Below are 11,599 nucleotides of genomic sequence, written 5' to 3' on the forward strand. Positions count from 1 at the left end.
AATTCCTTTTAATTGGTTATTCTACTTTATTTCTTACCTTAGCAAATACCTTTTTGCTTCTTAGTACATGTGTGTATATTCTCGCATATTATATTAATAGTCACTGTGTGTGCTTTAATAATTATATGTTATACGAAATATTTGTTGGCTTTAGACTGTATTAATAGTCATTGTGTGTGCTTTAATAATTATATGTTATACGAAATATTTGTTGGCTTTAGGCTGTTTGAATCTTGCACGTCTTAAATACCTGTAGTTTTTGCATGGTTTTATTTTTAGTTTGAATACCAGTATATAAAAGTTTATAAGGTATGATGTAACATCATTTTACAAATATTAAAACATGTGTACATAATTATTATCAAGTATTTGTAATATATGACATGAGATGGAAACACAAAAGTAAGAAAATATAAGAATGAAATTATTCTTCAAGTGTATAAAAGAGAGAAAATTTTATCAAAGTATGCAGAAAAATTTCATTCTTTTATAAAATTTTTCTGGTTACAAATTCAGTATTCATATTTCACATGTTAGTGTGGATTTTTCGTAATTTTTTAATACATTCTTAATTTTTGTAGGAAGCTATGATACTCCTCCAAGCTCAAAACCAGTTCGAGTGGAAGCTTATGATGAACCTAGATCACATCCTTGCAGATCACCTGTTCCTGCTCTTTCAGTTTACGATTCTCCAAAATCTAATGCACCTGTTACAACAAATGGGCAGCTAGTCCATGATTATGATATACCTAATTCAGATCAAATAAGCACATATGATGTACCACGCTCTGCTGAAAAAGATATAGGGAATAGCATTTCCCACATTATTACTATTGCAGATAATTATGATGTTCCTGCATCTGCTTATAAGAACAGCCCTCCAACTTATGATGGCAGAGCATTTAGCCGTTCAAGTGGAGATACATCTGGCAGTTCATCTTTTCGATCCCCTTCAGGTAGTCATTCCAGCATTGAGACACTTTCCTTGTCTAGTGTTGGTGGGTCAAACCGTTCCAGCTTGGAACAACATCCTGGTGATTTGTATGACATTCCACCTGAACCGCAGCCTATAAATGACGCACGACTGGCACATCAGCTACGCACTGCAGGTACCAATGTGCCTTACCAGAGCAGCTTAGCTCAAGAAACTTACGATATACCTACAAACAATATGCCAACGCAGTTCTATGATACTCCTACTAAACCAGTCAAAGCTCAAATTGTTGCTGATGGTGTTTATGATGTACCACCTCAAGCAATGCGAGATAGTAGCCCAGTACCTAGAACAGACATTGTTGATTCACTTAGTCAAATTTCACTAGCAAGCTCTGACCTTCCTGATGGTAAAAATGCAGATGTTTTACCTGAATGCTCAGAACTTTTATTAGACCGCGAAGCTGCTGTTGAACTTCTAATGAAATATCAACATGAAGTTCAAAGTTCTATATCAAAATTGTTCAGTTTTGTCAGTACAACTTGGCGAAAATATGAAAGTATGGATGCCAAATTAAGTGAAATTAAGACAACCTGTCATAAACTACAGAGTTCACTAATTGAACTATATAATTTTGCACAAGGAGCTTTAGCCAATTCTACTCATGCTGCTGACAAATCTCTTTGTTTTAAGTTAAATAAACTAGTGATGCCAATAAAGGAGTCTTGTGCCACTGTCAAAAAATGTGTTCAAGCTTTAGATGAGAAAGGATGGATTGCAGCAAAACTTGCCCATTCAGATGATTCATATGCTCCTGATGAACTTGACATGTTAGTTGCATGTGCTCGAAATCTTGTAGAAGATGTACGTCAAGTGGCTTCCTTAATACAAGGAAATTCCACACTTCTGTTCAAGAATCAAACTTCTTTGGCAGAAAAATCAAAACCTCCTGTTGCTCCCAAACCTATTCTGAAAGTAAAACCATCGCCTTCTGCTAAACCTGCTGCCAAATTGCAGGAGAGACCATTGCCTCCTACACCAGCAAATTTACTGAAAACGCAGATCAGTAGTGGTGAATATTTCAATGAATATGATTATGTTAATCTGGAATCGAAAGAAACAGTAGAGAAAGAAAATGAATCAATAAAAGCTGTCTTGCCTAAAGACATGTGCCAGTCCTTTGATGAACTTGTGAAGCAGTCAGAAATTCCTGTTGTTAGTCATTCTGAAAATGTTCCTGAGATTGTAACTCCGGAAAAAACTGTTTCACCTTTAGACCAAAAAGATGTGCAGCTTCTTATGTTTTATGGTGTGCAGATAGAAACACATATCATGCATTTAACTAATGCCATTGATGCCTTTTTGATGACTATAAAAAACAACCAACCTCCCAAAGTATTTGTAGGACATAGTAAATTTATAGTAATTGGTGCTCACAAATTAGTGTACATTGGCGATAGTGTGCATCGAAATCTTAATAATCCTGAATTAAAAACTCGGATCATGCATAATTCCAATAGCTTATGTGACTCTTTAAAGACTTTAGTAAATAACACGAAGAAAGCTGCCACAGAGTTTCCATCTGTAATTGCTGTACAGGAAATGGTTGATAGTGTTGTTGATGTTTCACATTTGGCTAATGACCTTAAAATGTCAATAATACAGGCATCAAAATCATAAAAAATACCAGAATTAATTTAGTGTGGCAAATTTTTGTATTTTGGGGGGCCAACAACGTAATTTGATCATTGAAAAAAGTGTAAAGCTTTTCACTTTCATTTGAAGTGCACAGTTAACTTATCTTGCTTTAAAAATATCTTTGAATTTTTTGTATAGTTAAAAGGAACTGCTAGTTTCTTACCTGTTGTATTCCTAAATGTCATTATATTCAGCAGCTTATTAATCTTATTATAAGACAAAATTTATGGTATGATAGGTGCTATGAGTTAGCCTTGCTAGGTGAGCCGGTTCTCCCAGACGAATTAATTCTTTTAATGATATCCTTCTGTATATATTCAAAGTTGAGACACTGTGCATCCATATGTTAATTTCTTTAAAAAGTATTTATATTTATTTCACATAGGAAATATTTGTGCCGTGTATTTTCATATTAAATTTGTTTGTTAATTTTGTTAAGAATTTTTTGTTTTTATTTGTTTATCTAAAACTATTTTGATTTTTTTTCCATCAAGGTTGTTTTGGCTGTGCATTCACTATTATAATTTTAAAAGTTATTATTAGCTAATTTTTATATGAAGACAATTTGCATCTGCCTGTGTATATATTCATTCATATAGTTCACATTTGCTATAATGACCACTTATTGTAGCAAACATCAGCTATATTAATTTTCAAGAATTCATTGCTAAGAAAATTGCCTCACCATTTCTGTCATAAAGTTGACTGATGTTATAATGATCCTTTATGGCCCAGCAGGAAAGAATGCTATATCAAATAGTTATTGCATTGAATGAGAAAGATGAATAGGCTTTTTCTTATCTATTGTTATATTGACAGTCACGTGTAATCAATTCATAATATTAAATATAGTTTTTCAGAACATTGGCAATCATATATATATATAAAGAACTAGTTAAATTGGGTAATTTTTGGTACTTAATAATTTTCTTTCTTTTCCTAGGAGATAATCTAAGAACTCTTCTAATAAAACTGCTTCCTATATACATATTTATAAGCTCCCTGAAGTACACTTTGAGTAACATAAACTGTTCAAAATTTCATTGTCATTAGCTACTTTGCTCTTCCCATATCAGGATAGAAATTAATTTCCTGCAGTAATCTTCATTATTTTCAAAAATAAGTAGATAAAAGTCTGTAATAATTGTGCAAAGTTATGCACTTTTTAAGAGTTAATATTAATTGCGAACTGATGATGGTGATGACATAATATAATTATCATAAAACTCGAAAATAATAAATATATCCTGTATTATTATTTTCTCGTTTCCTGTAATGTTTTTGTCTTCACTGCGAATAATTCCTAATTTTCCCACCAACTAGAAACATTAAATTTTAGGTTTATTTAACAATATATATGAAATATGGTAACAAAAGAAATTTAATAGTATCCCTTAGTGCAATATTTTAAAATATATATTTAAAGTAACATTCTTGCTTGATAAACAACAGTATGAGTATAATGGACTTTGATGCTATTATAAATATTTTTAAATCATTTTATTATTAATTAATTTAAAAACTATTCTTTAATTTCATGTAAGACTTAAATCATTGACTCACAAGAAAATAATAATAATTAAAAGACAGGCATCAAAAAGATGAATTTTTTAGTGCTTCTCTTGACTTTGTATATGTCATTTAATGCATGTTTTTAAAAATCTGTTAATTTTTTTCAATTTCATTATGTATGCTCATTCTGTTAGTTTCATTAACTCATATTCTTCATGGCTTTTAGTGTTATATCTAAATGATTTTGTTAAGTATATTAATGTAAAATATTTCTTCCCCTCAAAATGTTCATTCAATGAAATCTTGAAGGAAACTGCAGAGTTCTGAAATCTCTCAACTTTTTTTTGAGGGGGGGAGCTCTATTTTTTTAAATTACTTTAGTAACTTTATCTTAACAACAAAATATTTGTAATTTATTGTAATGCATGAACTATTGAACAAGTTTCTAGAAGTATCTATTTTGTTGTGAAGTTAGAAAACATTCTAGTCTCTTTGTTTTTAATGTTATCAATTTAATAATGTTTTAATATTGTATCAATGAAAAGGATTAAATTTTTTTATGTTAGACATATTCTAGTTAAGAAGAAGGGGAATTCTTTCTTAAATTTGATTTAATTTTATTTATTTCTGTTTCTTTTTTAAAAAAGATTGTAGATTGATAAGCAAAAGTAGCTGCTAATGCATTGCTAACCAACAGTCATCTGATAATATAAAATACTGACATAACACTAAGCAAATCTGGAATGACATTTATGTTAGGAGCTGATAAATTGACAGAAATAATTTGACAGAAGCTTAAAATTAAAATAAATACTTATTGGTATTTGGCATTCAGGCATAATATAGTATTTAGAAGTAATTTATTTAAATATATTGAAAAGTTATCCTTCAGTTAATAGTTTTAATGTTAATGATTAAACTCTTCATAAAACCAAAATGGTCAAAGCTAAAACAAGTACATTACATAGTTAAATATTTGTTGTGTTATAGTGTGTAGTATGTATGAGAATCTTGTGATTTTTTGCCACTTATCACAGTAATTGTGATTAAAACAGAACTTTTATTAGCTGCCCATTCTTATTATAAACTTTACTCTGTATAAGCACTTTGATAAAATATACCTAAATGCGATTTTTATAGTATGCTTAAATTGCTGTCTTAGAATGAAATAGTATTAAACTCTGTGTGTCAGATCTTAACAGTGGCTTCTACATAGTCCAGCTGTATAATACAGATGCCTTTGAATTTAGTACAAGCTGTTTCAAACATTTGTATATGTAAACTCATTAAATTAGGGAAAAAATTTTATGTGTATGCATGTTTAAACAAACATATGAGCATGATTAGCATTTGCTACCCCCCCCTCCCATATGCAACATATACTGTTGCTTTCAGGCTGCAGCTTAAAATGATTGTTATAAAAATGCCGAATTTAAAATTAAAGTATTTTAAATTATTAAAATGTGGAGAAATATCATACTTTTATGTTTTATATCCAATAGTTGATCCAACAGCATTCAATATCAAAATAACAAAAAGAATAATTTTATGTAATTGTAGGAACGGATTTAAAATTAAATCTTGTCAAAAAGAAAAGAAAATTTTTATGAGTTTTTTAAATCATCGTAACTTTTATTTTTCTCACATTTGTTGATCTTATTATCAGATTGTTGTAATATCTGTAAAAGTATGTTTGAATAAATTATCACTAAAAATTATAATAAATTTCTCATGTTTTAGCAATTTAAAATATTTCTATTTGATGTTCTATTAGATTAGTTAAAAAAATTCAATTAATAATGCATTATTTAGTTATTTCATTTAATTGCAATTAACTGATTTTGAAAAAGAATTGGCATATCATTGATGAGCAGAAGTTAAAAATTCAATAAAATACAAGTATCATTCAGTTCAGAAACATATTTAATTCATCTTAAAAAATCTCCCTGTACAAGATTAATTCCTGTATGACTACATATAAGTGACCAAAGTTAAGACTATTACCTGACTATGCAAATAACAATGAAACAGATGTTCTAGTATAGGGCTTTATTAATAATATTTTGTTAAGAGAATATCAGTGTCTGGAAACATCATTATTTCTGAACGTAGAAGATAAATATAGTAGGGATAAAAGTGATGAAAAAATTAGTATGCTTTTGTATTGTGTAAAACATTATTTAGACTCTATTTTACTGTTTTGAAATGAAGAATTTGCATTAAATTCATCAGCATAATACTGGGAGCAATTGCTTATTCTTGAATAAAATTTAATCTTCAGAATTTTAAACATGTAGCCTAATGTACTGTAACGAAAATTTTTTTGAATAAAAAATTCTATTTATTCTTTAAATTTATGGAACTGGGATTTCATAAATAGAATGTTTACAAAGGGATTGTTGTATTCAAAATTTTCTTTCATTTCTTTGTAATGAGAATGAGTAAAATAATGTGTTCTTTAAGCAGAAACTCGTCCATTTCCAGTTTTTAACGATGCATGTTTTCTAACTAAAATGATATCTTTTGAAGTTGCAAATTATACAGTTTCATACTGATCAGTTTTATTCAAACAGAATGCCACATCTGTTAAAAAAAATCTTACATTCCATATATCTTTTTGTGTAGTTTTATCGCTTTCAATATAGCCATCTTTTTATAGTGTATTTTGTATTTTAATACAAATGAGGCACTTTTGAACTCTTGATATGTTAATTCAAACTTTTAGATTGTAAATGTATTTTTAAATTGTGTCTTTTTTTTTAATGTTATTTTTTAAAGAGTTGTTTTGTATGATACATTCATACTTTTACTCTAGACTTCAATATTTAATACAGTGTTTTTTTTTTTTTTTTTTACTACTGTAAGTCCAAAACTGCTGAAATAGTGTTTGAGAAGCTAAGTGTATTTTTTATCATACAGTTATTTATTATTTAGTATATGTTATATATTTTAAATCCCCAAAGCAATAAATATTGTTATATATTAATGCTTGCTGAGACAAATATTCACGAAGTTGTTTCCACATTTTCTGTAGGATAGATGCTATTTATTGTGAGCCATTTTGTTGTCCTGATTTAAACACGACATATTTATATATATTTTTTTAAGTTTGAGCGCAGACTTAAGCTTTTATAATTGTTTATTTACTTCCAGCTCAGTGTATTTATTTTTATTTTTCTTGCTTTAGGTATGTATAAGCTTTGAGTATTGTTAGTAATAATAATCATTAAAAAAATTCAGTTGAGTGTGATATACAAAATTTCAATAAATATTTTTTCCACTCAGTATTGTTGGCATTTTGTTTATGGGTAACTTTGTGATAATCTGGTTTCAAATAGTGAAAAAAAACTATATATCCTTGTAGGAGAACTTTACCTAAGGAACCAGTGAAAATTTCCTCAAAGATCTTAAGTAAATTTATTGTTATAACGTCAGGCTAATTATATTTTTTTTCCTTCTATAAGACTAGTGTATTTAAATGCATTGAGAAATACTACTGTAGGTGAAAAATATTATCATACCATGCAGACATGTTGTGAAATTTTACCATAGCAACAACATTTAAAAAACATATATATTGATTTGCTAAATAAAAAATAAATAAACAATTCACATATGACAGTTTAAACTTTTTAAAATTATCTAATTGAATTAATAGAATAGGCTGGTATGTAATTGGGGAGGAGAACTAATGTATAACGAAATGGTTTCTTACATTCTATGACTAGTTATATTCTTATCAAAGGTATGTAAATGATGACTAAGTCTTCTCATTATAATCGGCAGTTATATTATAATTAACTGATTTTTATGATACAAAGATCATTATAATCATGAATAGATTTTGTAGCATATTGCTTACTGATAGTAGGTATAACCAATGTTAATATTACACCATTATGTTCAAAAGAACAAATGGTAAATATATTAAATCATAATGTTAAATGATATTAGAAACATTTTGGTCATTGTTAAAAGGAAATATTTACTCAAAGTACCAATGTTGTTTTCACTTTTATCATATAATTTTTTTTAACAGAATATATTTGTATACACAGACACATAAAAAATACTTCCGTTCCTCAAATGGAAAAGTATAATTTTTTAAAACTTAATGACAAGTCATATTTATGGTAATGATCTGTATCTGTATGTCTTAAGTTAATTTATTGTATGTATTATTTATGTACTAATTTTCAACACTGCTTTTTCTTAATAAATAAAAGATGTGACTTATCCGTCATATTTTGAATTAAGAGACAAGTGATTTATTCATAAAAATATGTGGATTTTAGAACAACACATTTATGGAAAATGAAAGATTTGTACTGTTTTATTTTATTGTAATACTTTATATCATCATATGTAAAATAAAAATTAAGATTTGTGTTTTATGCAAGCCTTTTTTCAGTGTAACATTTTTCACAATTTACAAGTTTTTTCATTTTTATACAGCCTTTTGTATTCATGTACTACTTGGAAAAGATGTAAAACATTTTTGTCACTGTTGGAGATAACATTTTTAAATATGAATCGGAACTTTGACTGTTAATGATTTATGTGTTTCTGAATAAGCTACCTACACATTTTTTAATAAATTCAAAATAAATACTTTATAAATTTTGTTATCTGAATATTTTGAGATATGGCTTTGTATAATATAAATGCAATTCAATTGCTTATAAAAATGTTCATTTAATTTTAATTTAGAATTGTACTTTAATAAGGCTAGAATATCATTAATAACAATTTCTATTTTGATATTATTTAAAATAAGTGTGGGTTATAAAAAAGCTAAGTACATGTTTTTTATTCAGAACTTTACTCATATTTGCTTCATAAGCAATTGCTAAGATACTATGCATACACTTTCAATACTATAATATTTATTTTGGGAGTTTTAAGTAATACTTATGCATAATTTGCTATAAGAACATAAGCTATACAAAATATTAGCAGGGTGTATTTCTTGTGAATGTTACTTCTTGAACTGTCTGGATTGTTTGTATTTAACATTTGTATATAGAAATTGTACAGGTATTGTAGATATTGTAGTTGTTTTTCTAGGTAATAAGACTGTCTTTTTTGCTGCTAATATGCTATAATAATTTTTAAAGGAAGAGAATATATTGGCAGCAGTCATAGTTCATTTTAATTATTTTTTCCACTAATAATAAATTAAAAAATTATGTATTCATTATGTTTTTGGATGATACCTGTTGTTTGGATATCTGTAGAATTCCTTTTACTTCACTGGCAAATGTGAGAATGCTTTTGAATTATTCCATATTTATATGAATTTCAGGTTTCTGATATTACATGTGGATTTAAAATTTTTTTTTTTTTTTATATTATTATTAGTAGTATTATCAGTTGTGATGTAATATGCAATCTGGATCATCATATTGTAATTGTAGGATACAATCATTCTTCAATACCCTTTTCGGTAGGGGGATCATAAGGTGGAAATTCATAAATTGGTTACCTGAATCCCAACATCTAAAGCAGAAAAAAATCATGATTGCCTTAAAAAATATATGCTTTCTTTATGAAACAACAATCAAATTCTTTTAATTGATTATTCTGAAAAACAATAAAGAATTAATTGTAAATTTATAATGAATGCCATTTGCTTTTCTACACATTTTTTTCTTTAGTAAAAAGGTGAAAATTTTCTGCAAATTGATTTCAAAAGATATAAAAAAAAGTATAATTTAACTAATACTACAGAATTCTGAAAAAATTCTTTTATATATGTGCATTTTATGTGTGATACATATTTTAGTACCATCCAAACAAATTATTTTAGTATCAACAAACATAATTTTGTTGAATAGCATGTTAATCCTCTGAGCGTTATGGGTTTAGCTCTGAAATTTCAAATTTCCTCAAAATGTCATGAAAAAAATTATATATTCATGATTATAATTAAAAAAATGACTCTTTTACTTTGTACTTTTATTCCTTTTCTTCCAACATCCAACCCGAAATCGGATACATTAAAAGCTGGCAGAAATTTTCATGTATAATCGTTATGAAAGTCATCATTCTGTATGGAATTTTCCACCTGTAATGCTGAGAGGGTTAATAAAGCATTCATTTATGAGAAATAGAGTTTTCCTGTTCTAAATAAAAATATTTTTTTCCATGAATTGTTGAAATGACGTTGTGAAAAACTATGCTGTGCTGATAATATTATGATTAAAATATAAATTTTATAAAATGAGATTTTTTATACATGATTTTAACTGTCTCATTTTATTTCTGATAATAGCTATATGGTAAGACTACAGAATGTGAATTCTGTGTTTCTAAAATTGAAATTAAATCAATTTCTTCTCTGTTTTAAATTATAAAGGTTAATCTGCATAGATTGCTGATCTTTCACAATATGAATAATTAAAATGGTTATAAAAATATTTCATTACTTTCCTTCTTGATCATAGTAAGAGATTCGACTCCAAGTAAAAAGACTTTATGATACATAAAGCAGCACACATAATTGCTAAAATAAGCACATGATAAATGCAAAGGTACTCTTAAAACTTAATGAAATTATAAAATTTTGTTTTGCTATTAAATTTGCACTTTTCTTTAATTATCTATGAATAAGCATTTTTAATACTAAGAGATAGACGAATAAATTTATTTGAAATACTTTTACAATAATAAAACTGATATTGATTTGAAATGTGAGAAATCAATGATGTTCTCGATTTTAAGCATATTGGTTTGTTCTATCCATCTATATAAGATAAATATGGCTAATATGCAAATACTAAATCAAAGTAACATTTTTTTTCATCTTAAATTTATTATACAAAAAATTATTATTATTATACCAGGAAAGGAGGCCTTTTTTCCTCATCACATAGCCATATAATTAAAGTTGTTTGTAAGAGAAAAATGAATTTATACCTTATAATGGCAAGATTTTCGTATGTTATGTGCAATTTGTCATTTGAAATATTACTAGTACTAGCTAGCCATTGTCAGTAAGAACATTTGGTTAAAGCTCTATAATAAATTTAATTATAATCACTAGTAATAATGAAATCACTAAGATAACTTACAGTAAAATGTGAAATTTTTTTTAACATTCTTGAAAAGAGAAATTTTGCAAGAGAGAACTTACTGAGGAAAAGTGTTATAATTTTATATATGGATGAACAAACAGAATGCCCATGTCACCAGCCAGGATATTCTTCGTTGCACAAAATTTGTTGTTATTCAATGGTCGTATTCGTTCAATTTTATAGAATGAAACTGAAAACATCATAGCATTACAGTTATTTAAGTCAAATCTTTAAAGATAGATTTCATTGAAATAACTGTATTGCTGTGATATTTTCAATGTTTCAATGTATAAAAATTAAATGTTAGTGGTTAACCCAAAAAAAAAAAAAAAAAAAAAAAAAAAAAAAAAACCCAATGGTTAACATTTACTTGTAACAT

The 11,599-nt window shown here is 27.3% G+C and overlaps 1 protein-coding gene across 2 annotated transcripts in view; it reads left to right on the top strand.

The window, feature by feature from the left end:
- p130CAS (Serine_rich_CAS and FAT-like_CAS_C domain-containing protein p130CAS) overlaps positions 1-10,386 on the top strand; it is a 157,110-nt gene extending 146,724 nt beyond the window's left edge. For both annotated transcript variants that reach the window (XM_035355588.2, XM_035355587.2), the window contains one exon: positions 582-10,386. In XM_035355588.2, the coding sequence (XP_035211479.1) occupies positions 582-2,614 (2,033 nt within the window). In that variant the 3' untranslated portion in view covers positions 2,615-10,386. The remainder of the gene's footprint in view (positions 1-581) is intronic.
- Positions 10,387-11,599: the final 1,213 nt, after the last annotated feature.

This window comes from Stegodyphus dumicola, chromosome 1, assembly GCF_044657685.1.
Source record: "Stegodyphus dumicola isolate Sdum_Otavi_A_Nest chromosome 1, ASM4465768v1".
In the NCBI taxonomy this organism is placed as follows: domain Eukaryota; kingdom Metazoa; phylum Arthropoda; class Arachnida; order Araneae; family Eresidae; genus Stegodyphus; species Stegodyphus dumicola.